We start from the raw sequence: 26,736 nt of genomic DNA, 5'->3' as shown, positions 1-26,736 counted from the left end.
GACGCCCTCTGCCCTTCCCCACATCCGGGCCTTCGTCATCTGGGCATCACAGCAGCCCCTTCCTTGGTCCCCAGTGCCTGCTTGGGCCTTTCCAGTCCCCTTCCCTAGCGGCACGGGCTGTGTCTGGAAAGCCTGGCGCCGTCCTCCCCGCCCGCGTGGGCCTCTCCCCGCCTCTGCGCTCAGGCTGGTCCTGCCACGTGCCCAGACGCCCCTCCCCGGCGTCCCTGCGTGCGCCTGCGCGTCACCCCTCCTTTCTCACCGGGGTGCTCCTGGGACTTTGCTGCCTCTCCCATTCTGCTCGGACCTTGGTCAGACTTCAGTACAGCTGTGTTCTTTCCCGTTAGGACTCATATCCCTTGAGATGATCCCATACCCAGTCTCTCCTTCCCTCTGAGGAATTAAGCCCCATGAAGACAGGGCCCCCTGACTCGGCTTTCTGCCTGTCCCCGGCCCAGCCTGAGCCTGCCGTCAGAGGGGCCCAGGAAGGCGCTGCAGGTTCCCCACCTCACAATCAGGAGCAGTGGCTGTTGCTCCCTGCCCTGTGGCCCAGCACAGCAGTGGCTTTTCTTGGTTTATGTTTCTGCTCTAGCTGGTGTGAAACTTTTCTGTTTCTTTTTTCCCTTTTTGTTTATATTTAATAGCTCTTACTAACATATAATTCACATCCCACAAAATTCAGCCACTTAAAGTGCCTCCCGATCCCTCACGGAATTGTGCAACCATCACCCCGATCTCACAACCCAATTTTAGAACGTTTTCACTGCCTTAGTCCCTGGCAACCACTGCTGTGCCTTCTGTCTGTATAGATCTGTCTGTATTGGACATTTCGTGCAAGTGAATTGTGTGGTCTTTTGTGACTGGCTTCCTTCATTTAGCAAAATGTTTTCAAGTTTCATTCGTGGCATCGATCTCCTTCCTTTTTATTGCCAAATACTATACTGTTGTATAGACATATTCCACAGTTTGTTTAAACATTATCAGTTGGTGGACATTTAATTCATTTTCATTATTTTGACTATTATGAATAATGTTTCAGTGAACATTCACAGACAAGTTTGTGTGGATGTATGTCTTCTATTCTCTTGGTTTATATGTAGATGTAAACCTTTGCTGGCTCACATGATAATTCTGTGTCTAACATTTTGAGGAATCATCAGACTGTTTTCAGAGTGGTTCCATTGTTTTATAATGTCACCACAATATACAAGGATTCCAGTTTCTCTGCAGCTTTGCCAAGGCTTGTTTTTTTTTTTTTTTTTTAACTGTTTTTTGTTTTGTTTTTTTTTTTTATAGCCATCCTAGTGGGCGTGAAGTGGTATCTCATGTGGTTTTTATTTGCATTTCCTTAATGACTAATGATGTTGAGCATCTTTTCATGTGCTTTTTGGTAATGTGTGTATCTTCTTTGGAGACATGTGTATTCAAATCCTTTGCCCGTTTTTAAATTGGGTTTTTGTTTTTATTGTTGAGATGTAAGTGTTCTTCGTATATTCTAGATATTGGACTTCCATCGGGGACACAATTTGTAAATATTTTCTTCTATTCTGTAGGTTGTCTTTTTATTTTTAATTTTTATGAACTCCAGTTTACTTATTTTTTATTTAGTCATTTATGCTTTTAGTGTCATATCTAGCAAGGCTCAGGGTTTTGAAGATTTACTCCTGTCTTCTTCTGAGAGTTTACAGTTCGTCTCCTGCAGTGAGGTCTGTGGCCCGTTTTGGCTTCGTTTTAGTGTGGGCCGTGAGCTTGGTTCCGAGTTCATTCTCTCCACGTGCGTTTCCGGTGCTCCAGTACCTCTGGGGAACAGACAGTTCTTCCCCCACTGGGTTGTCTCGGCTCTTCCTTGCACCTGTCAGCTTCGACTCCGTTCTCAGCAGTAGAGTCTCTCCTTCCGTTTCATCTGTACTGGGATCTGTGAGTTTAGTCAAGTCACTTGCTGAGGCTGCTCCATCAGTCAGCAGACAGTTGTTAGCTATCACTCTCGAATGTTCCAGGAAATGTTAGAGCAGTGAACACAGCACAGTGACCCTGCTCTTGTGATGTGACAATGTAGAATACATTTCAAGAGTTTGTACATAAAGCTCAGTTTTTTTGTTCTGATCTTCTGTTAGAGCCCAGTATTCAGAGATCTAAATATTAAAAAAATTCTCTTAAAAGTCAGTTACTAAATTTCTTTCATTTTTATGGTGATTCAGAAAAAGAAATTTTAAAGTCTTTTTTTAAGGCTTACTACATACACTGGGAAACAAAAAAGCCTACAAAATTTACTTTTTACAATATTTTTACCTTTGAACCACAGACATAAAATGTCTTTGTATTGTTTTAAATGGATGGACGATTGCCAGCTGTTCTTTCTCAGGAAGGAGTGTCTTTATTTTGATGTTCTTTCTGTCCTGTTCTTGTCTCCTTCCTTCCTGTTGTCCAGAACCCATCATCTGGGGTGGGTGCCGAGTTGGGGAAGTCATTTCTCTCGGAGGGCTAGGACTTGTGGGAGGGATTGCTCACAATTGCATCTTTTTCAGCATGGAGTGGGAAAGCGTATCTGGTGGAAAGAAGCTAAAGAGCAGGGTTTAGGCAGAAAGGAATATGTCCTGGATCTTTTAGATAGGGTCTTTGCTCACACTTAAACTTGCTTCCTAAGGCAGCAGCTAGAAGTTTCTGCAGTCAGAACACGTCGGCTCACTTTTCCTTGTAGCTTACCGCACACTGCCTCACTTGGAGGGACTGGCGGTACTTGGTCGTATCTTCCAAGCTTCTAAAAGATGTAGTCAGCTATTACAAAATCAAGTTTACATCATGCTACTTTAAAAATCATGGATTCATTTGATTTTTAAAATTAACAGATTACTTTCCGTCTGTGCTGGGTCTTTGCTGCCGCACTTGGGCTTTCTCTGGTTGCAGTGAGGAGAGGGGTGCTCTCTGTTTGGCATGCGGGCATCTCGTTTTGGTGGCCTCTGTGGTTGGGGAGCGTGGGTGCTAGGTGCATGGGCTTCAGGAGTCTCAGCACCTGGGCCCAGCAGTTGTGGTGAGCAGGCTTAGTCGCCCCAAGGCATGTGGAATCTTCTCGGATCAGGGATCAAACTCGTGTCCCCAGGCAGATTCTTATACACTGGACAACCAGGGAAATTAAAAAAAAAAAAAAAAAAGATTTATTTTACAGATACAAACTGGAGGAAAAATTAACTACATCCATGAAAGCAGAAGCTGATCTTCCTCAGTCTGCTTCCAGGCCTGAAAGCAGAGCTTTCCACTGAGCTTTCCACTGAGCCCACTTTATCCTGCTGGATTGTTAAATGAGCATTTGTAAAACCCCCAGGACAGAGCCCAACCTCAGCTCACAGAGTATAATTAAGTACCCTGAAAAGGGTTTTGTTTCATATTCCGTCCTCCTTTCTTAAAAGAGTGTGCATTTAGGGAAAATGGTCAAATAAAATATGTCCATATGATCTTATTTGAATGTTGAGCTTTAAGCCAGCTTTTCCACTCTCCTCTTTCATCAAGAGGCTCTTTAGTTTTTTTGCTTTTTGCCATAAAGGTGGTGTCATCTGCATATCTAAGGTTATTGGTATTTTTCTCAGCAATCTCGATTCCAGCTTGTGCTTCATTCAGCCCAGCATTTTGCATGATGTCCTCTGTATGTAAGTTAAATAAGCAGGGTGACAGTATACAGTTGACGTACTTCCGTCCCAGTTTGGAGCTAGTCTGTTGTTCCATGCCTAGTTCTAACTGTTACCTCTTGAGGTGCGTACAGATTTCTCAGGAGGCAGGTAAGGTGGTCTGGTTCCATCACTTCACGGCAAATAGATGGGGAAACAGTGATTGACTTTATTTTCTTGGACTTCGAAATCACTGCAGATGGTGACTGCAGCCATGAAATTAAAAGATGCTTGCTCTTTGGAAGAAAAGCTAGACCAACCTAGACAGCATATTAAGAAGCAGAGACATTACTTTGCCAACAAAGGTCTGTCTAGTCAAAGCTATAATTTTTCCAGTAGTCATGTATGGATGTGAGAGTTGGACCATAAAGGAAGCTGAGCACCAAAGAATTGATGCTTTTGAACTGCGGTGTTGGAGAAGACTCTCTTGAGAGTCCCTTGGACTGCAAGGAGATCCAGCCAGTCCATCCTAAAGGAAATCAGTCCTGAATATTCATTGGAAGGGCTGATGCTGAAGCTGAAACTCCAATACTTTGGCCACCTGATGCGAAGAACTGACTCATTGGAAAAGATCCTGATGCTGGGACAGATTGAAGGCAGGAGGAGAAGGGGATGACAGAGGATGAGATGGTTGGATGACATCACCGAATTGAGGGACGTGAGTTTGATCAAGCTCCAGGAGTTGGTGATAGACGGGGAGGCCTGGCATGCTGCAGTCCATGGAGTGGCAAACACTTGGACACAACTGAGCAACTGAACTGATGATCTTATTTCTGTGAATGGGGGGAAAATAGTGTGAATATGTATAATGTCATGTAGATTATAATTGGTTCTGCCCTCTTAATATGAATCCTGAGTTTAAGATCTGTTTATTTTCTGGAATAACAAAAAAAAATGTGTTCATCCCGTGGAATAAACTAGGGTGCCCATGAAAAATTGTTAGGTTGTCTAATTTTTTCTTGTAGTATTGAGCTCATTCTGGCCCTTTTTGTGTGTGTCCATTCATATCTGACTTTTGCATTTTTCCTGCTCAGTCAAATTTGATTAAATGGCTCACTCTCTAATGCTGAAGCCAAGAGTGTTTGTGTGATTGGTCTTCTGTCTAAATTGGTGCTGGCCGGGAGTTCTCTAGCAGTGGCTGAGCTCAGGGGACAGGAGGGTGCACATTGCAGCTGCTCTGGGGAAAGACAGGCGGCCGACACAGGGAGTTAGTTGCCTTTTCCTTTGGTCCTCCTCTGTTATTTGTTTTGACCTTTATTGAGCGAGCATTCCTGGTGGACAAGGTGTCACTGTGAGTGGGTTTAAGTGAGATTCCCAGGTCGCTCCGCTTTGTTGCAGTCTTGTCCGCGTTTGGCACCTGGATCATTCCGCGGTCAGGCTTTCCTGCCTCCAGTGCACCCGCCACACGGGCTGGTGATGTCTCCTTAAACAGAGCTCTTCTCCCTGGTCACTGCATCGCTGGGTCCCCGTTGTTTGCAGGACCCAGCACAAGCATCCTGGCTTGGCACCTGGGGCCCTTTATCCCCCAGGTCCAGCGTCTTCTCCATCCTCAGAGATACCCCTGCTCTTCTCAGCTTTGGCCTCATAAACCACTCTTGCTTGCAGGCCTTGTCATCCCTTTCTCCAAGCAGTCTCCCCATTCACAAGCTTTTTTCCCATTCTAACTCCAGTTATCCTTCTGTTTCCATCCTTTGAGACCCAGTTCAGCCACCCCTTCCTTGTCAGATCCCCGGGCCAGTGTCTGCTCAGGTCCCTCGACACGTGGTTCAAGCCTGCTTCAACATTGAGGTTCCTGGGCTGCCTCCTTCCCCTGCTCTACCACGAGGCTCTCTGGGCCCAGGCCTGTCTCTTCTTCGTTTTTATAATCTCAGCATCAGCTCAGCAGTTAGTACATTGAGGGCAGCCCCCAGAGTTTTTAATAGGTAGATGAGTCAGTGGGCATCCGAGTTAAGAGCCCCAAATAGCACATCACCTCGACATAATATCTAAGATTTGTGTAAGTTCACCTTTTCACCACATCAACCAGATGACCTTCTACAGATTTACTACCAGGGCAGGTGGTATTAAAATTCTTATTTTAGAAATTGTAGAATGGTCTTAGAGTTTAGGTTACTTGGTGGAGGTTGAGGACACAGCTAGGATTGGCAGTCCCGGCTGAGTTTGCTTTAAATTTTTCCCCAGGTAATGATTTTCATATTGTTGACTTCGTAATTGATGTTCCAGGAAAGATAAATGCGGATAAAAATTTTTTTGCAGCATTTATATAATGGCAAAAACAGTAGAAACAGCTTAAAGGCTCAAACGTGGGGAAAGGGTGTGATAAATTTAAGTGTGTCAGCATCGTACAATATTAAGTCATTGTTCCAAATTACAGTTATAATGCTATGTAGAAATGTCTGCAAGCAAAAAATATAAGCTAGACTGCATTCTGTGATTATAACTAGAAAGTATATAGTGGGATGTAATATGTAAATAGAGTTGTGTTAGGCTCACGAAAAAGCAGGAAGTTCTGTTTTTATTCATTTGGTTTTTGGCTGTGCCATGCGGCGTGTGGGATCTTGGTTCCCGGACCACGGCTTACACTTGCCGCCTGCAGTCGAAGCACAGAGCCTTAACCACTGGACCACCAGGAAAGTCCCAAGAAGTTCTATTTTTTTTAACATTTTTCTTTAGTGTTGTTTTGGATCCAAGCCATTGAGATTTGAGAAACTTTTTAGTGATTTATTTGAGCAAAAAAGAATTTAAAATTAGCATTCTCTTAGAATCTGGCATATAAGGCCCCTATAACAATGACGTTGTCTCAGAGAGTTAAATAATTATTATTGGAATCACTGTAAAATAATATTTATTGTCAAAGATGGAATTATAAGGCAGTATGGGAAACAGAGAGGCTTTCAAGGGAAACCAATGACACACAGTGCCCACCGAGTAAAAGTGCTTTTTCTTTATATGTGTGTCCTAAGATGGTATCATAGTATTGAATTCTCTCAAAGGGAGATTGTGATGATGATAAATTATAGCGTAATTTTAAGAAAGCGCAGGAAACCAGAGGAGTGAAACATTAGAGCTGGGCACCAGCGCCTCAGCACTGGGAGCAAGGGGCACGTGTCCTCACCTCCTTGCTGAGCTCTCCTGTGTGTGTGGTGGGAGCCGTCCTCACGGCACGGCATCCTGTTACTAGATTGTGTAAAGGGGAGATTATTTCTGGATCTTCTGGGTGGTATCTAATGTACCTCGGCCCTGGCGTTCCTGCCCGTTTAAGCCTGGCGCAGGCTGGCTTGGGCGCGCCGCCGGGCCCCGGGCCTGCCCCCTGCCCCCCCGGCGGGACAGGTGTGGGCTGGGCCGTGGTGCCAGGCTGGGCGGGGGTGGGGGGCGGCGCCCCAAGTGCTGTCCTGTGCCTCGCTGCTGCCGCCGAGGTGCTGATCCCTGTCAAGTGAGGGTGGCCGTGCGCAAGGGAAGCTGTAAACTCTGCTGGGAGGAGGCGAGGAACGGCTCCAGCCACAGTTTGACGGAGAAGTGGAAAGGGGCGGGTTTCTCACTCACCAGTTGCAAAGGTCTGAACGAGGATCTGGAGCTGGAAAATAAAAACAGGGAAAGGTTAAAGGGCTCAGTAGCTGCCGTGTTTTCCTGAGATCTTACATAATTAGTTAAATGAAATACACAGCTTTTCTGGGTGTGATAGTTAAGAATTCCTAACAGTCTGGGTAGAATCATAATGTTTTTAATAACACTAATTTGCCTGATAAAAGTTATCTTTTTTTTTTTTAACATAATAACATTAGGCTGTCCAACTCTGGAGAGTTATTACTGTATGTTAGGAAAATATATTGCATTACCTACCTATCTCAGAATACAGCTTTTAAAGCAAAGAAACTGCTTTATTAAAAAAAATTTTTTTTTCATTGGAGCCTCCAGTGAAAATGACTCAGTGGGATGGGAGTTCGGAAGAGATAGAGGATTGGCAAGTAGCAGCCAGGAGGGATCCTGGTGGAGCCCAGGAAGATACCCAGAGGTGTGGGTGTGGAATAACCCTGACCCCCAGCCAGGGGCGTTCTTCCCCCCCCCGCCCCACCCATCAGCCCCTGCAGCTCTGAAGTGTCTGTTCTCTCGGCAGAGCTCAACAGTGTTCTGGAACAGTTTCCTGGTCCCTCTATTAACTCAGCATTTGCTTGGTCCCTTTTTTGCCTCCTGGGAAAATTGATTAGCTCCTTACTGAAAAACTTGAGAGACCCCAGTCGTAGCAAGAATAATATGCTGGAAGGTTTTTTTGGTGTGTGTTTTCCTTCACTAAGATTATAAGCACCGTAGGAGCAGCAATCATATTCTAATCAGAATTTTTTTTTATCACCTGGCACAGAGCCTCAGCCTCATCAGATAACTTGTAGTAAATAAATGCTTGAGGATTGAATTGTTTTTGTTCAGTCGTGAACTGCAGTGTGCCAGGCCTCCCAAAGGACTGAATAAATCACCTTAAAAAGCAAGAAGGTGCAATTTCAGCTATTGACAAAGTTATGAAAGGAGTCTTTTTTTTTTATTAGTTAGCTAATTTCCTTTGGGCTGTGCTGGGTCTTCGTTGCTGCGCGCAGGCTGCTCTTTGGTGGCGGCCAGTGGGCTGCTCACGGTGCTGGCTTCTCTTGTTGCCGAGCGTGTACTCCAGAGCACTGGCTCGGTAGTTGTGGTACGCAGGCTTAGCTGCCCTGAGGCACGCAGGATCTTCCTGGACCAGGGATTGAGCCTGTGTCCCTGTGTTGGCAGGCAGACGCTTTAGCACTGCGTCACCAGGGAGATTCATGAATCTTTTTTGTTGTCCTGCCAACATTAACTGTGTTCGAATATTCTAGAAGCTTTTGTTAGAGAAGATTTGAACATGTCTAATAAACAGCACTTTTCCCCTTGAGTTCTGACTGGTGGATAAGAATCAGAAGCTGGAACACTAAAATGCCTTCTTTATATTGCTGGTAAGCCGCATTCTCCTGTGTCAGCTGACAGTTTTGAGTCAGAGGTGCTAACTCCCTGTCCCCAAGGGTAGACCTTGGTGTGGCCCATTGGAAGGGACTTTTTTAAAAGTTGAGGAAAGGTTGATGTGTAGTGTTATGTAAGTTACAAGTGTACACTAAATATAGTGATTCACAGTTTTAAAGGTTATACTTCATTTCTAGTTGTAAAATAGTGCCTGTATTCGCTGTGTTGTACAGTGTATCCTTGTGGCTTAGTTTATGTGACAGAATGGTTTATATCTCTCAGTCTCCTGCCTCTGTCTTACCCCACCCTCCTTCCGTCTCCCCACTGGTAACCACTGGTTTGATCTTTATGTCTGTGAGTCTGCTGCTTTTTTGTCTGATTCACAAGTTAGTTGTAGTTTTTAGATTCTACATGTACGTGATGCCATACCATATTTGTCTGACTTACTCCACTTAGCATAATAATCTCTAAGTCTATCCACGTTGTTGCAAGTGGCAAAATCTCATTCTTTTCCATGGCTGAGTAGTCTTCCATTGTATATGTATATTCCACTTTTATGCATTTATCTGTCGTTGCTTCCATATCTTGACAGTTGTAAATAATGCTGCTAGGAACATTGGGATGCATGTATCTTTTTAAATGAGTGTTTTTGTATCCTTTAGATGTATACCCAGGTGTGGAATTGCTGGATCGTATGGTAATTCTATTTTTCGTTCTTTGAGAAACCTCCAGACTGTTTTCCACGCTGTGTGTGATAGTCACTCAGTTGTGTCTGACGCTTTGCAACCCCATGGACTGTGGCCTACAAGGCTTTTTTGTCCGTGGAGATTCTCCAGGCTAGAATACTGGAGTGGTTTCCCGTGCCCTCCTTCAGGGGATCTTCCCAACCCAGGGATCGAACACTGCAGGTGGATTTTTTTACTGTCTGAACCACCAGGGAAGCCCTGGTGTTCCAGAGTGGCTGCACCAATTTACATTCCCACCTAGAGTGTACAAGGGTTCCCTCTTCTCCGCATCCTCACCAGCACTTGTAACTTGTGGTCTTTTTGAGGATAGCTGTTCTGACAAGTGTGAGGTGATACCTCATGTGGTTTTGATTTGCTTTCCCCTGATGACTAGCAGTGATCCGTTCATGTGCCTGTCGGCCATCCACATTTCCTCTTGTGGAAGGGATGTTTGAATCCAGGACAAGCACCCTTCCCCAGGGTGTAGAGAGGAGGAGGAAAGAAACCAGCTCCTCCGATAGTCCCCAGCCTGCCACCCTGCCTGCAGTACAGGCTCCTTGTCTGGCCCACTCATAGGTGACCGCCTCCGCCTTGAGGGGAAGGCAGGCTGGGGCAGAGGGGCGGGAGTATCCCTGTTTAATTTCCTTATTCCATTGGCTCCTTGGTTTTGTACCTTTGACATATTGGACTTACCTGTGGTTAAGCCTCCCCCCTGCCCCCCACCCCTGACACAGAGGTGAGCTGACTGCTTGTGGCCATACACTTTCCTTTCCGAGCCTGTTCCTTCTCCTTTCGGTTTACCAGCCCTCGTTTGGGGGATTACTGGGGCGCGCCGTTGGGTTTGCCCCGGGAAGCTCTCAGCCGCACCATAGTAACCCATCAGTGGTCTGCTCCAAAGCCGCTCTGTGCCCCGAGCCTGAAGTGCATGTCCTCGTGGTTCCCATCCCAGGTTCTTTCTGAGTATCCAATATAGCTCCCCAGAGCTTTGAAAGAGGCTCAAATAGCAGAATTAAGATATTCCAATTAAAAAAACAACTCCAGCCTTGTACAGATGCCCCATCCTAGAGCTGTATAGTGTAATAAATAAAGTGAATTCTAAAACCCACTTGGATTAAAGTCTTGGTTCTGAGTAATCTTGGCCAGATTACCTAATCTTTTTATGTCTGTTTATAATACAGATAATAGTGCTACCTCTTAGGAGTGCTGTAGCTGTTGAATAAATTAATACATGTAAAAAGTTTAGAACTTATCTGAAATGCATTTATCACTTTAAAAAGTTTTGTGTATCAACTCTCTCCTACTATGAAAACTCTCAGGGAGAAATTTAAAATTCAGAGATTCATACAACATGAAAGTTGGAGGCTCTACTCCCATATCAGACTTTGTTGTGCTGTGAGTTAACATGCAGAGCATTTGAAGTCCTCCCTCATTCCTTATTTTGTCTTATGTCTTAGGGAGGCGCTCCGTGCCTGTGTGCAGCAGGGGAGCCAGCAGCCCCAGCCTGGCCCCCACCCCTCCCTGCGAGGATGTGCGTGCTTTCCCAGGGCTTCAGGAGGCATATAGTTCAACACCAAGTCTCTCTTGATCTAGAATTCTGACACGTAGGAGTATTACATTATCAACCTTACATCCACCAAACTTGGAAAGCGTGCCCCCCAGCCCTCAGGGCATGCATTCTGAGCAGAGCTGGCCCCGGTATTTCGTCATTTGCCAGAGAGAGGGGTGGAGGCCGAGAGAGAGCACCTGTGGTTTCAGTTTCAGTGTGTGCCGGTTGTTCTGAGCCTAAGATCTGTGCCCTTTAAAAAAAAATATAAAGTCTTTATTGAATATGTTACAGTATTGCTTCTGTCTTTTTTATGTTTTGGTTTTTTGGCCATGAGGCAAAAAACTGACCAGGGATTGAACCTGCACCCCCTGCATTAAAAGGTGGAGCCCTCACCACTGGACCTAAGCTCCACGGGCAGAGGTTGCCTGTCCAGAGGGGAATCGGAGGTGGAGCCGCCTGCGCCTGCCACCTCCTCTCTTGGGAAGCGACTCCGAGAGGCTTGCAGTGGCCGTGCATCTGTCCCCTCCCTGCTGCAGGGAGCCCGTGTTGCAGGCATTCCTCTGCAGAGTGGAGCCCCTGCTCTGTTTCGGGATGGAGTGGCGGGTGGGGAGTACTTTGAGACCTGTGCCTGATGTGGGATGTGGTTTCCCCACCTCTCACAGAGAGTCCTGGAATCTGCTCTGTGGGAAGGTGTTTCCTTTTCATCCTGCTGGTTTCGGGTGGAGCTTGTTTGCAGCAGACTCCTGACGGGGAACTGTGGTTGACATTCTGGGGGCTGGGGGCCCAGTGGGGGGTTAGCACCTGGGCCCCAGTCCTGTGCCCCCTCCTCCGGCTTGTGCGCCTGCCATCCTTTGCCCTCAGGCTGTGCTGGTTTATTCCTGTCCCCTCTTCCGTCAGCGAGGCTCGGATGAGTTTCTGTTTAACCAGCTGCTTTTGCTGGTGCCTTGTCCCTCCCACTTGTAAGCTCCTGCTGTGTGCTGTAATTGGTGCAACCCCACTGCCCGCTTTCAACCTTTTCCTTCTTGTTTGGTCTAGAGGTAGTTTTTCCTCGAGATGTTCCTCTAGATATTTTCTTGTGAGTTCTCCCAAAGCATGAGAGGTACAGTTGCTGGGTTCTGGGTCTGCTGAGTTTGTGTCTCTTCCCCACACTGGGTGCTCGTCTGTTGGCGACGCCTTCCCAGTAGACCAACGTTGAATACAGGGCTGGGGTCAGTCTGCCTGGTTCTCCCTGGCTCCCTTGAATGGGTCTCCTCGATGCTTTGCCTTCTGTCAGACTGAGCCCTGATTCCATAAACTTTGGAAGTGCGTTCCCTCAGGGCACAGGCCTCTTCCTGCCGTCTCCCTGCCTCACTGCCTTCCCGGTTTCTGTAGTCCTCGGCAGAGCTGTCTCCATCTTTAGAGATGCACGTGGGTCCTCAGTTGTCTCACTGCGGGTCTGTACCCGGCTTTAGAAGTGTGTTTCCCCAAAGCTCCTAGAACTGAGTCTGTTGCCTTTTGAAGGAGCAGTTCCAGTCCTCTGAGATCTTGCTTGTCTTCCTTGAGTAGGAGAGTTTTGGTGGTTTTTTTAAAGCTCAAGCAAGCGCAAAGATGCAGCTCCATCACTTGAGTTGACTCCAGGCTGTCCCTGGCTGCCCGCTGAGCCGGGCAGCGTGATCTCCTTTTCTGTTCTACCTTGTCTAGTCATTCCCAAAGGTGTCAGCCTTTCTCCAGAGGGCAGCCCTCTCTTCCTCCTGCTTCATCAGTCTGCCATCCTCTTTTTGTTGTAGTTCCTCTTGTCCTGATGGGAAAACGAGAATGTTTCTCTAACCGCTCTGATTTCTGGAGTGAGCCTGACCGTTCTAAGGACAGCCCTTAGCGGTTGCCTTCTTCACGCATGCAGTGCTTTTGTTACGTTGCTTCTCTGCCCCAAGCCCAGATGACAGCATGTCTCTTTAATAAGAATACCCTTATTGCTTCTTTAGGTATTGTAAGAGCTGCTACCCCTGGATAAATCTACCTCTTTGGATCTTGAAAATCGGAAGTGGCAGTTGGCATTTAGACGGTTGTCAGCTGTGGGGCCAGTGAGTTAGAGAGGAATTCTTGAGTCTGCGGACCAACCGCATGAAAGTAAACAGACCCTTTCACAGTTCTGACTCCTGGCCTGAAGATAATGCATAAAAAGGAACAGAATTTGGAGCAGCCTGTCCATACTGCCTGCCTGGTGTTGGACTCAGCACAGCTCCCTTCGTGTTCTGGAAGCTCTCTCTATCTTGACGAGAGCCCTGACTCTGGGATACCTTTTTGTTTTGTCCCCCTCCCCCCCTTTCCTGTGGTAACCCCCGATTTGCTTACCATTTTAGCCGTTTTTAAGTATACACTTCAGTGGCATGAATTACACTCACGTTGCTGTGTGGCTACCACCCCCATCCAGCCCCAGAACTTCTTTGTCCACCCAGACTGAAACCCTGCCCCCGTTAAGCAGCGATTCTTCCTTAGTCCCTTGTAAACCTTATTCTACTTTCTGTCCCGAATTTGACTGTCCTGTGTTCCCGCATATGTGGACTCGTACAGCATTTGTCCTTCCGGGATTTCCCTGGAGGTCAGTGGTTGAACTCTGCACTCCATTGCATGGGGGTACAGGTTCGATCCCTGGTCAGGCAGCTGTGATCCTTAATGTCGTGTGGTGCAGCACCCCCAAAAAAGGATTTTAAATTGTAATAAAATATACATAATCTAAGCTAAGCTAAGTCACTTCAGTCGTGTCCAACTCTGTGCGACCCCATAGACGGCAGCCCACCAGGCTCCCCCGTCCCTGGGATTCTCCAGGCAAGATCACTGGAGTGGGTTACCATTTCCTTCTCCAATAAGAGTTGTTTTAAAGGTTTGTCCATTTGTGACTGGCCTTTTTCATTTAGCACAGGTGTCTTCACGGGTTAGCCATGTGGTAGCAGGTGTCAGAATTCCCTCCCCTGTTGACTGAATAATACTCCCTTCTGTGTATATCCCGTGTTTATTCTTTCAGCTGTCTGTGGGTTTTGGGCTGTCTCCATCTGGCTACTGTGGATAATGCTGCTGTGAGTCTAGGTGTAGAAATACCTGCTGGAGCGCCTGCCGTCACTTCCGGGCGTGCACCCAGGAGCGGATCCGCTGGCCATGCTGAGGTTCCGCGTTTACTGTTTTGAGGAACCACCATGCTGTCTCCCACGGAGACGCCCTTTCTTTCACAGCCCCCTCTGTGCGTGCCTACTTGGGTCAGAGCCGTGTGGTGTTGCTCCTGAACTCGTGCAGGGCCGGGGCCCCCGCTCAAGGACGGGCCAGGCCTTCGGGGCTCCCTTGCCTTTGCTTAAGGCCCGGCATCAGCCAGTTGTATAAAACAGCTGCTTGCCGTCGGGTTGAGCCGCCGTGACCCACTGCGGTGGAAGCCCACTGAGGCCCTGCAGCTGCCAGCCCAGCTGTGGTAGCTCGAGCCAGCTGCCGGCTGTAGAGGCCAGGAACGTTGCACAGGGCAGGCCGCTGCCACTTGGTCCCACTGGACATCTTCGTAGTCAGTGTTAGCTTGCTCTCCACACTGCGTTTAGTCTTTCATGATTCCTGGCACATTTCAGGGGTTGGGGGAGTGGGAGGTGGAGTACAGTGGATGACTTCTCTCTCTTTTCTTGAGCTCTGAACCAATTATGAGGTAAGACAAGAAGAATTTGGAGCGTTTAAGGGGAAAAAAAAGTCCCTTCTCTTGGAAACCAAAGGTTTGGGGAGAGGAGTTTCTTTTCTCACAACTTAAAAAAAAAATCATTTATTTGGCTTCACTGGGTCTTGGTTGCAGCTGACAGGCTTAGATGCCCTGAGGCTTGTGGGATCGAACATGCGTCCCCTGCGTTGCAAGATGGGTTCTTAACCACTGGACCACCAGGGAAGTCCCCCCTTCTAACAACTTGGATGTGGAGAAAATACTTTCTAGAAGCATTTAAGTTACTTGTGGGATTTCATTAATTGAATGCATTAATTGTGAATAAACAAGCAAATGCTCCCTTTGAGGGTCTGTTTGGTGTGCTGTGATTGGCATGTGTCTCATTTAACGCTGCTGACACGTCCATGAGCCCATTACCTCTGCTTTATGCAAGAGAAAGCTGAGTCCTGGAAAAGGCTCGTAGAGAACATCCCCAAGGTTTCATGTCTGGGGTTTCATCCTGAATCTGTGTTGACTGCAAAGTCACTTGGCCGCACTGCCTTTTCTAAAACGATGTGGGTAAGGGAAAATATGTACGTGTGCTGAACTCTTTTCCCTTAAAATAAATAAATAAACTCATTTCAGCCAGTTCTTAGGATTTTACAGATACTTTAGTGAGTGGGCCTGGCAACATAAGTAAATTCTGTTTCAGTGGTTACATATGTGAAAACCAGGTTAGTGGTAGTGGTGAGGGCTGGTTAATATCAGGGTAAGTTAACCCTCAGCACCTGTTGGTGAGTCAGCTGAGCCTGTCTGCTGCATAGGAGACGCTAACTTAGGACTGCGGTTAAAGAGTGTGAGCGCTGTGTAGAAGGGACCAGGAAAGTACTCATTTTATACAAAATCATTTCCTGTATGGAATGTGTTTCACGTAGCACCATGTGGGTGGGCCACTGGCTGGAATGATCGGTCACATGACTTACGTGGGCTCTGTGTTCCAAAGGCACATGTGGGCAGAAGAGATTTACCTGGATAAGACCTCTAGGGTTTAGCATTCAGAATTGTGAAAGGGGGACTTCCCTGGTCGTCCAGTGGCTAAAGCTCCGGGCCCTCAGTGCAGGGCACCCAGGTTTGATCCCCGATCAGGGAGCTAGATCCCACATGCTGCAACCCAGCGTTCATGCACTGCAAATGAAGATCCTTCGTGGTGCCACTGAGACGGGCACAACCACACAAGTAAACGTGTTTAAAGAGAGTCAGCACGTGTGAGAAAAACCGTGAAAGGGAATCTACTAAGTAATTGGGTAATCTAAGTAATTCTTTTATATTTCATGCATTATATTCTTTAAATGAGAAGTTTTCATGTGTGATCATTAATGGAAACATCATAATTTCAAGTCTCTTGTTCATTCTGAGTTAATGCATTATAGACTCTCCTATACTTTTGTCAGGATATGGTTTGTTCTTGTCAATGAAAATCATCTCAAATGACTTAGAACTTTCAGCCCATCATTTTCTTTCTTGTTTGATTGCACACAGCCCCCCAGAATCACCCTGTGCCCCTGCCTGGTACACAAAGACCAGTTTTTTAAGCAAGTAGAGGGAGGTAATTTTTTTCTCTTTTATCTCATTACCTAGGTTTAGACTACTTCTCCACAAAACCTTAGAAATACATGCCATACAAAAGGCATCTTAACAGGGCTGTTTTCTTGACAGTTACATTCTCTGTTGGTATAGTTTTCTAAGACATGTTTTCATGTTCAAGAATTTTTAGGCTTGCAAGTACCTGAGAAATAAACATGACCTGTTCAGATTTACGTGGAAAAAATACTGATGACTTAATAAAAGAACTGCTTTTATTTTCTCCCCTGTTTTTCCACTAGCTAACCTTTGGGGACCTTTGATAAGTCATTTAAGCCCTGCAGACTGCATCTTTTCCCACCATACACTTATGTGAAAACTGCTGAGGAGTTATTGTTTCTTTCAGCTGTCAAATTTATGAACTAATTTGTTAAAATAATGTGGGAGGTTTCAAAAGAAAAGTAGGCTTTTGTTTTTCTTTTATAACCTGCCCGGGCACACTTGTGCCTAAGCGGTCCAAACAAATGTGCTCAGCTGGGGTTCTTTCAGAGGGAATTTATTATCCCAGTGTGCCAGTGGCTGCCCCACATGGCACGTGTTTTGGTTGTACTTTCCCTTTTTAAGTCAAGAGTGCAGTACTTTTGTTCTTTTGGGAAAGAGACGTGAACATTTAAATTTCTCTTTGAGAAAAGTCTGCATCTTCAAGGGCAGTTTGGAGGTGCTGGCACTCCCCCTTGTGGGGTTCTGAAATATGTTGTGCAGCAAATAAAACGACATAATTTATTTTTGTTGTTACCAACTGATAGAAGAATCTTATTTAACATGGTAAATTATAAATTCATTCATCCAAAAATTTACCAAGAATGACAAAATAGTGGGCTCTAAAATCACATCAAATCACTGTGTAGGTAGGATTTTTAATCATGTTCAAAGTCATAATTTTGGACTTTTAACTTTATTTCAACCTGTGAAGAAATATTTTAGGCAAGAAAATTGCCTTGTCAGATTAAGACCTATAGTTAAAATGTTGTAGGTTAATTAAACAAAACCCAACCTAGTCGTAAATGTGTTGATATGGGTTTCTCTTTAAACTTTTTTTGGGGAAAGTTTCAGATCAGAAGCACATGCCAAATATCAGGTTCCGATGCACACTTCTATTTTAGAGCCATTGTTTATCTTTAGTTTCTTGCCCCTAGCAGGCTTGCACCTTTCAAGTGAGCATTTGTGACACTTCTCTTCCAACATCAGCTGTCTACTGAGTGCTGATTAAGTGGTAGACACTATGGTAAAAGCATCAGACAGGGTGCTTACGGTCTGCTGGGGAAGGCAGACCTTGAACAGGTTGCTATAGCGTCATGACCTGTGGCCTGAGTGTGAGTGCTGACGTTTAGCCCCGTGGTGCTGTCAAGGACCACCTCCCTAAGAGTAGTGTTTCTGCTGGGACGTGAAGGATGAATCAGATTCAGTTAGGTGGAGCGGAGGATGGATTGGGAATGAGAGTTCAAGGCAGAGAAACAGCACGTTCAGAGGTTGACGGCAAAATGGAGCAGAAGGTAGATGAAGCTGAAGCATAAGCACGGAGGTAGAGAAGAGGCAGGTGCCCGGGTTTTTGGTGCAGTAAAGGACGTGGGGCTTTGGCTGAGCAGGCAGTCTTGGCTGGGTTCTGAGCAGGTAGTGATGTGACTTGGTTTGTGTGTTAGTAAACTCATTCCTGATGCATTGTGGACAGTGCAGAGGAGAGAACAGGTAGACACGCGGAGACGGGGAGGGAGTTGCTGTGCCAGCCTGCTGCCCCCTCCTTCCTCCCACCAGGGCAGAGGTCCGTCAGCTTTTTCTGTAAAGGCCCAGAGAGGCGTTCGTTTTGGGTTTGTAGGCTGTTGACTCTACTGTGCCGTCTTTGCCTGAAGGCAGCCATAGGCAGTTTGCGAAAGAGACAGCATGGCCATGTTCCAACAGGACTTTATCTGCACACAGGCTGGCTTTGGCCCATGAGCACAGTGTGCTGACCTGATCCTTAGGGTGTTTGTTAGGAATGAAGGGAAGTGAACACATCCAGGGGCTGCAGAAGATGGCCGCTCAGTACGCCTGGGTCTGGGTTGTTGGGGCAGGCTGAGTGAGAAGGCACGGGGAGGTTGCTTTCCAGGTTTCTGGCTTAAACAGTGCTATGAGGAGTGGCGTGCAGACGCGGCCCCCGGCGGGGGCTGTGTGTGAGGGTGCAGGGGGCACCCAGACACTGGCTGCACTGTGTGTGAGCAGGGACGCCTGCACCAATGAGATAGCGTGGGTGGCTTCGGCGTGTCAGGCGAGAGGGCAGGGTCACCCCTCTTGTCGGGCGAGAGAGCAAGGGACAGACGGAGTCTGCAGTGACTGTAACATCTGTGCCAGAGGCAGCAGAGCCAGCGGACGCGCCAAAGAGGACGAGAGACACCAGGAGACGGCCAAGTGGGGAGCAGGGTCAGGCAGAAGAGGGGTTTCTATTGGGTTGGGATACACGGGGTCACTTGTAGCTCGACTAACAGTTTCAAGGAGTAGGTGGGCTTTCTTTGTTTATGTTTTTGATGTGAGACTTGGCTCACAGAATTAAAAATCTAGCTCTTCCTTGAGATTTGAGGTTCAGTTTACAAATGATATTACTGTTTAAATCTAACTGATATGAGCAGTTACTTTTTAAAAATTAATTTATTTTAATCGGAGGCTAATTACTTTACAACATTGTGGTGGTTTTCGCCGTACACTGACATGAATCAGCCACAGGTGCACATGTGTCCCCCATCCTGAACCCCCTCCCACCTCCCTCCCTACCCCATCCCTCTGGGTTGTCCCAGAGCACCGGCTTTGAGTGCCGAGTTTCATGCATGGAACTTGCACTGGTCATCTGTTTCCCATGTGGTAATATACATGTTTCAGTGCTATTCTCTCAGATCATCCCACCCTCACCTTCTCCCACATAGTCCAAAAGTCTGTTCTTTACATCTGTGTCTCTTTTGTTGTCTTGCATATAGGGTCATTGTTACCATCTTTCTAAATTCCATATATATGTGTTAACATACTGTATTGGTGTTTCTCTTGAGCAATTACTTTTTAAAAGAGCCTTGGCTAAACGTTTGGTCCGATTTACAACCTTGGTTAAGTGAAAGTGAAAGCCGCTCAGTCATGTCCGAGTCTTTGCCACCCTGTGGACTACAGTGGACCCCATAGACACAGTCCATGGAATTCTCCAGGCCAGAATACTGGAGTGGGTAGCCTTTCCCTTCTCCAGGGGATCTTCCCAACCCAGGGATCGAACCCAGGTCTTCTGCATTGCAGGTGGATTCTTTACCAGCTGAGCCACAAGGAAAGCCCAGCTTGGTTAAACCCCTTAACTATTTTTACCACACTTTAAAGTGTAATATGCCATGGTCCCTCAGCGTCTGCAGGGGGTGGGATCCAGGAGCCCCCCAGGGACCACACTCCCAAGAATGCTGATGTTTCTTCCAGTCTGCTTCCACGGAACTGAGGATCAGCTAGCTATATTTTATTCTTGTTTTGTACATTAATTGCTGAATGACAGTTGAGGTAGTTAAAGATGTATTTTTATATAATATACTTAGATATTCTTATAAATCTAACAAATTAAACATAATTGTGGTGATTCTGCTTAAAATGAAATCCTCCTGGAGTGAATTGACATGTACCCACAGGTGAGTCAGCCAAGGATGTAGGGAATACCTTCATGCCTTGCTGAGATTTTCTCATGTTCTGACTGAGACTGCCAAGCCACGTGCCACCTTTATAATTACTATGCCAGACGTGTCAGACTCAAGAAAAGAGGGAGTCCTTGAGATGGACGTGCTGCACTGCCTGACGTTGCTGTGTGCTCGCTGTTGCTTCCCCCTCCCTCCCACCCAGATGGCCACGTGCCTGGATTGACTTTGCATTTCCTCGGTATCATCCCATGTGTTAAGATCTTTGAACTTTATGACATTCTGCAGTCTTTTCATATACTTTTGTTTCTTCCATCCACCTCTCTTCCACCTCTTAAAAATTATAGCCAGTTGAATGGTGGACCTTCTCCTATGGTTTTGTCGCAGCATCTAAGTTCACTCTACTGATGAGAGCCAGGCATCAGAACCATTAATTGGCTCTGCAGATGGTGACTGCAGCCATGAAATTAAAAGACGCTTGCCCCTTGAAAGAAAAGCTATGACCAACCTAGACAGCATATTAAAAAGCAGAGACATTACTTTACCAACAAAGGTCTGTCTAGTCAAAGCTGTGTTTTTCCCAATAGTATGGATGTGAGAGTTGGACTATAAAGAAAGCTGAGCACCAAAGAATTGATGCTTTTGAACTGTGGTGTTGGAGAAGACTCTTGAGAGTCTCTTGGACTGCAAGGAGATCCAGCCAGTCAATCCTAAAAGAAATCAGTCCTGCGTGTACATTGGAAGGACTGATGCTGAAGCTCCAATACTTTGGCCACCTGATGCGAAGAACTGACTCATTTGAAAAGACTGTGATGCTGGGAAAGACCGAAGGTGGGAGGAGAAGGGGACAACAGAAGATGAGATGATTGGATGGCATCACCGACTTGATGGACATGAGTTTGAGTAGGCTCTGGGAGTTGGTGATGGACAGGGAAGCCTGGCATGCTGCAGTCCATGGGGTCGCAAAGAGTCGGACACGACTAAGCGACTGAGCTGAGTGAACCTACTTTCAAATAAGGGCAGGCTCCTGTGTTGGAGCAGAATGTTCAAAAAATATAAGAAATGCCAAGCGACAGTGTTCCTGTGTATATTTAGAACATATTTATCTGCTTATTGCCATAACAGGAATTTTCATGTTGCCCATGGGAGAGCTTGTGATTTCCATTAGATGTAAGCTCAGTGACAGAAGAGATTTTTCTGTTTTATTCACTATTGTATTCCCAGCAAATAGAATTTTGCCTAACATTTAGCAGAGGCTCAAATACATGTTGAATGAATAAAATGAATGAAGAAATCTAATTTCTGATTAAGTGATAGATTATTTACTATTGATAGTAGATTGAGACTTTTGCTTCCTTGTAATTTCTTTCCCTCCTTTTTCTTCTTTTAGGCGGAAACCACTAATTCTAGCCTCTTGCAGGTGCAACTGGAATGCAGTTTACATAATAAAGTGTGTCAGCGACTAAAGGTAAAATTAAAAATTTAGTGTTTTCTTCCTGCCTGCCTTCCTGCCTCTTTGTTTAGAAATAAAAAATAAAACAGCATGTTTATTTGCAGAATTGCATATGCTTTTCCCCTAAGTGCTTTTCACCCCTAAAATTTGAAATAAAAAAATTCAGTTGATTTTTCGAGTTTTTCCTTTTTTTCCATCCCTCCGATCTCAGAGTTGTTATGTGGAATCGGATGACGTTTTACGGCTACAGATGAGCATAATTGTAACAATGGAAAACACCTCAAAAGAATTTGAAGAAAACACACAAGATTTGTTAGATCATCTCTCTATTATTTATGTAGCTACAGATAAATCTGAGAGCTCAGGTATGGCAGACTCTTTAAACTTTTCTGGTAAAATATATTTTGGTTCACCTGCATCATCTTTCTGTATCATTTACTTAGAGATCGCAGATTGCATTGTTGCAATCCCAGACAAAGAGATTTTGCTTTCATTATTAATACACTGCAGTAGTAACTAGTTTTCCATCTGCATCTGCTCGTAAGCATGTATTATTTTAAAGTAAATTAAGTGGCACCAGCAAACCATTCTGTGTTTTCCCGAGGAATAATTTTCTTGACATTTTGAAGATGGTGAACAAATTAAATGGGCACTACAGTCTAATATAAATATTTACACAGTATTTTAAGTCTTGTGTCTTGGTTCTGCTTTATGATTTGCAGAAGCTCAATTGACCAAGTCATGGTGCTTGTATTTTTCATGGTTGACGGTGTGTTCCTGGTATGGCTGGATCCTGGATGCCTGACAACTTAGAGTAGTGTGAATTTCAGCGTTCCTGTCTTTGAATTTTACCTTTGAAATTGTGCGTCCTACTTGCCAAGAATAACCTTGTTTATCAGTTTAAGTTTCTGAGAGATTTTGTAGAGGACATAGGATCCATGAATTTTACCATGTCAGCTTTGCCATTGGTTATCAATACTGTCCTGGTACCGAAATACAGTTTTACATTGGCCGTCTTAATTGTTGGTCAAACATGGTTTACTTTCCCGTCCTCAGAATTGATTACATATGTCATGGGTCAGCAGGAGAGCTTTCTTGTCCTGGGGTTCTGAGTTTCTGTCGGTTCCCAGGATGGCCAGGTGGGCATCAGTGTAGGGAAGACTCCTACAGCGTGGGCAGCGTTTCTGTTGGTGAAGATTAAAGGGAAGCCTGCATCCTGAGATCCAGGGTTTTATTTTTTCCGAGTGTGGTTGTCCAGTAAGGAAGTGAGGGGCTGTCTGGTCAGTAGGAGACCTCAGCTTTATTGAAAGCGGTCCAGTTGGTTAGTTTCATCTAGGGAGCAGGAGTGTGACCCTACACTCAGACTTTTTCTCCTAGTACTTCATCATTAGAGAGTCAGTGTTGACAGGTCAGTCTTTTTGCCAGAGTCCTTTGTCTTCTGACTTCAAAGAATACCCACCAGAAAACAGCTCCTCATTTCAATTTTAGTGTTGGAAGATGAATTGCATTTTTTAATAGAAATGCGTTCTGTGATGCTTTAACTTCAGTATGAAAATGTGAGAATGAGATGGCCCTTTGTTTAATCTCATTACTTTGATTCTTTTGAACAGACGATTCAGCAGTGAATATGTATATATTACATTCCGGAAACAGCCTTATATGGATACAGGTAATTTTAAATACTTGTGTAAAGTATAGTTTAAACTTACAAGTGCATATTTAATTACAGAACATGAGGATTTTTGAGAGAACACTTGTCTCTGTTATCTTTTGCTTCCATTGAAACACATTTTCCCTTGCTCGAGCCCATATTTGGGTGAAGGTTGTCAGCACCCCTTCGTGCTGTTACAGAATAGCACGTGTCATTACCCTTCTACTGAACAGTTGCTCTCTGTGCCAGTCTGAGCTTCTCAGCCATTTTGACAGGGTTGATTCAACCTGGATCAGCCTCCACCCCGCTAAGAGCAGTATTGCGGATTGTTTTTTTTACAGGATGTACGTCATTTCTCCCAGAGAGATGTCCTGTCTCTGCAGTTTGAACCGGTACTCCTACCTACTTCCACAACGAACTTTACAAAAATTGCTTCTTTTACTTGCAAAGGTACAGATTTTTAAAATGCTGGAGACTGTCTTTTTGTTTTCGTCGTTTAGTCGTTATGACACTAGTTCTTTCTGTGATGACTCAGCTACAGCCTAGGCAAGGCTTTTGAAGCCAGTGGGCTTCATTTCAGTTCCACAGCCTTGACAGTTCTGAGAGGTAACCTGATGGAAGAAGTAGTGGTGTGCCGCTTCTGTGACGCCACGTGAGCAGGATTTTGAGTTTATAGGTCGAAACTCAGTTGGTGGTTTCAAAGGCCAGGTTGTACGTGTGTGACGGATGTACTGCTTTTACAGGTAGGGTTGTGCATCCCCAGGTTGGTTTCTTTGTGTAGAATGCAATGCAGGATATCTAGTGAGTGTCAACCCAGTCCTCTCCTCAGTCTTATTTATGGTTCAGAAGGTTTCTACAAAGGAATGAAATGCATTTTAAATATATGAAAACAAGACCGGACTCACTTACATTGAAAGAAATGTTAATTTAAAGCAGTAAGTGAGATATAACTCAGGACTTAGGTCTGTAAAGATTAAAAAGATTGTTAGTATTCTGTGTTAGTAATGCCTAGAAAGAAAACAACACTGATTTTTTGGACATGAGTATAAATTGATGCATGCTATTTAGGAGGGAAAATTGGCAATTTCTCTGAAAACTTAAGATGTGCATATATGCTCTCTGATCCTGAATTCTACTTCTCCGAGCTTATCCTGGGAGTGTATCTTTATGAGAGATACACTTGTATATATTCAGAATTGTAATAACAAAAATATGCATTGTTTGTGGCAACAGAACAGGAGATTGGTTAAATTGTAATTCATCTGCATGGGGGTGGAGCCTATGCCTTTTTAGGTATAAGAGTCATAAACAGGTGTGCAGTGTCGGCAGGGTGGTTCTCTAAGGGTCCCTGTGGGTTTGCATGTGTTAGAGCACTGGAGAGATGCTCTGTAGTCTGCAGTGTCGGCAGGGTGGTTCTCTAAGGGTCCCTGTGGGTTTGCATGTGTTAGAGCACTGGAAGGATGCTCGGGAGTCTGCAGTGTCGGCAGGGTGGTTCTCTAAGGGTCCCTGTGTGTTTGCATATGTTAGAGCACTGGAAGGATGCTCAGGAGTCTGCAGTGTTGGCAGGGTGGTTCTCTAAGGGTCCCTGTGTGTTTGCTTGTGTTAGAGCACTGGAAGGATGCTCGGGAGTCTGCAGTGTCGGCAGGGTGGTTCTCTAAGGGTCCCTGTGGGTTTGCATGTGTTAGAGCACTGGAAGGATGCTTGGGAGTCTGCTGCCAGTTGTTTCTCTCGTCTAGGGAAAGGTAGACGTTTATTTTCACATCTTTTTGTTAGTGTTTGAATTTTAGGAGGGGAACATATATTAACATACAGCTAAAAAAAAAGTCAGGTATTAGTATCAGAGTTAAGAATTTAGTCCCAGTGTGATGGTGTCCTGACCTGGCTCAAGGAACACATACGAGTGATTGATGATTCAACAGTGTTTTGGCAGCGAGGTCCCACTTTGGCTGTGAGGCTCCTCTGTGATCTTGGGTTCACCTGTTCATTTCTGGCTTACACCTCCACAAGCATCTCTTCACCCACCCTAGTGGGCTTGACTGTTCACTTTTGTCGTCTCTGCAGACCCAAGGACTTACCTATTAGTTCAGTTCAGTGGCTCAGTTGTGTCCAACTCTTTGCGACCCCCTGGACTGCAGCACGCCAGGCCTCCCTGTCCATCACCAACTCCTGGAGTTTACTCAGACTCATGTCCATTGAGTCGGTGATGCCATCCAGCCAGCTTATCCTCTGTTGTCCCCTTCTCCTCCTGCTTTCAATTTTGCCTCTTAAGATCTTTACAAAAGGAGAGCCACAAAGTGTTGACTCTCTTCTCCTCCAAAAGAAGAAATGAGAGGTTGGTTTAGCAAAGAGCTGGGTAGTACCATGTTCTGGGTAACTGACAACCAGCCAGTAAGGAGGAAAGATAGTGTTCAAGAAAGGATTTTACCATTTATATCTCATGCGCGATTATAATGGAGACAAAAATGTGAAGTAATTAAAATGTTATAAATAAAACAGTTATTTTCATTTGGGCAAACGAAAGAAAAGATACTGATTCTTCACATTTATTTCCTTCTGCCTCCCAACAGCTCCATCCTGTGAGAGTGGGGCGAGAGAAGACGGCAAGAAAAAAGATACCCCGACACTAAAAGCATGCCTCTCCTCCCCTGTGGTTCAAGGGTGGGTTTCACTCCTCTTTCCCTGAAATTGTTCGGTTCCCCACCCCGCCGTAGCCCGGAGGTGATTTAATAAGGAAGTGATAACGTGTATGATTCTCTCTCTGGACTTGCCTTCCAGAGTTAGCAATGCTAGCAGGCTGTGCAAGGGTGGTTTGCAGGATGGGAAAGGGGAAGCTGAATGATGGAGGTGGTGGATGGGATCCGGGCCGGGCAGCTGTGTGTGGAAGGAGGAAAGCATATTCCCGCCACATTTCTGAGTTACATTCGGGGCCTGGTTTCTGCCTTGGCCTCTGTGAGCTGTCTTGGTGCTGGCCACACTGCACCCTTGGGCCTCCGGATGCTCTGCTTGTGGGCAGGAAGGCTGAAGAAGGTGCTCACATTCATTCTGTGATGCTTTTATGCAACGATGGTATTTTTTTTTAGGCTAGGTTAGGGTTATGTGTGACTGCTGTGTTGCGGTTAGAGGCTCATTCTCGCCCTTACGGTTGTCTGTATACACGGGACTGATGTCATGACTGTCCTGTGTTCACAGGTATTTTCGAATGGACCCTTCTGCAACCCAGTTTCACATAGAGAATCACGAGAATACTTCAGGGCTTTGGTCATTGTGGTACCTCAACCATTTTGACCATGGTGTTGTATTAAATGATGTGTTTGTTTCCAAGGAGACCAAGCACGTTTTAAAGGTACATATGGTATTTTTATTTAAGTTTTAGCCTATTTTAAGCTTTGTTTAAGGTCAAATACTATGAAGTTAATTATTTATAAAATCTTTCACTTACAAATTTTAAAGCAAGTATGTTTCTTTTAAAATTTTCAGAATTACTTTTAGGCTCTCTTTATTTTTTCAAACTATTGTTCAAGGAGCTCAAAGGGACCAGGGTATATCCCATTAGAGATATTTATTACTACCATTATTTAAAAATATTGTAAATTACAATTTATCCTAAGAAGATTACATTTAATAAAAATAAGCCTCGTTCATGATAAAATAGTAGGTTTTGGTAAAATACTGGCTATGAACATATCAAGATTATTTTGTGAAATTTAAAAACAAGTGCATGGTAAATATTAAATGAAACCTATTATTTATAGAAAAATATGTCAGTATTTGACTTGGAAATAATTGAGTAACATTTTATTTCTCAAAGTATAGAAGAACTTTAGTATCACACAGTA

General features: G+C 45.1%; 1 protein-coding gene across 6 annotated transcripts in view; it reads left to right on the top strand.

Annotated features, from left to right (window-relative positions):
* The window catches only part of TMEM131L (transmembrane 131 like), a 173,976-nt gene that overhangs the window by 97,765 nt on the left and 49,475 nt on the right, over window positions 1–26,736 (top strand). For 5 of the 6 annotated variants that reach the window (XM_061383936.1, XM_061383938.1, XM_061383939.1 and 2 more), the window contains exons 8-13: window positions 21,187–21,264; window positions 21,461–21,614; window positions 22,860–22,918; window positions 23,242–23,350; window positions 25,468–25,558; window positions 26,090–26,243. In XM_061383936.1, coding sequence (XP_061239920.1) covers window positions 21,187–21,264; window positions 21,461–21,614; window positions 22,860–22,918; window positions 23,242–23,350; window positions 25,468–25,558; window positions 26,090–26,243 — 645 coding nt within the window. Of the gene's footprint in view, window positions 1–8,525; window positions 8,615–21,186; window positions 21,265–21,460; window positions 21,615–22,859; window positions 22,919–23,241; window positions 23,351–25,467; window positions 25,559–26,089; window positions 26,244–26,736 lie in introns of those variants that run through there. The other variant, XM_061383941.1, reaches the window with a different exon arrangement.

This window comes from Bos javanicus, chromosome 17 (genome assembly GCF_032452875.1).
Source record: "Bos javanicus breed banteng chromosome 17, ARS-OSU_banteng_1.0, whole genome shotgun sequence".
Lineage (NCBI taxonomy): Eukaryota > Metazoa > Chordata > Mammalia > Artiodactyla > Bovidae > Bos > Bos javanicus.
Note: the sequence above shows the minus strand (reverse complement) of the source record. Positions and strands in the feature narration are given on the sequence as shown.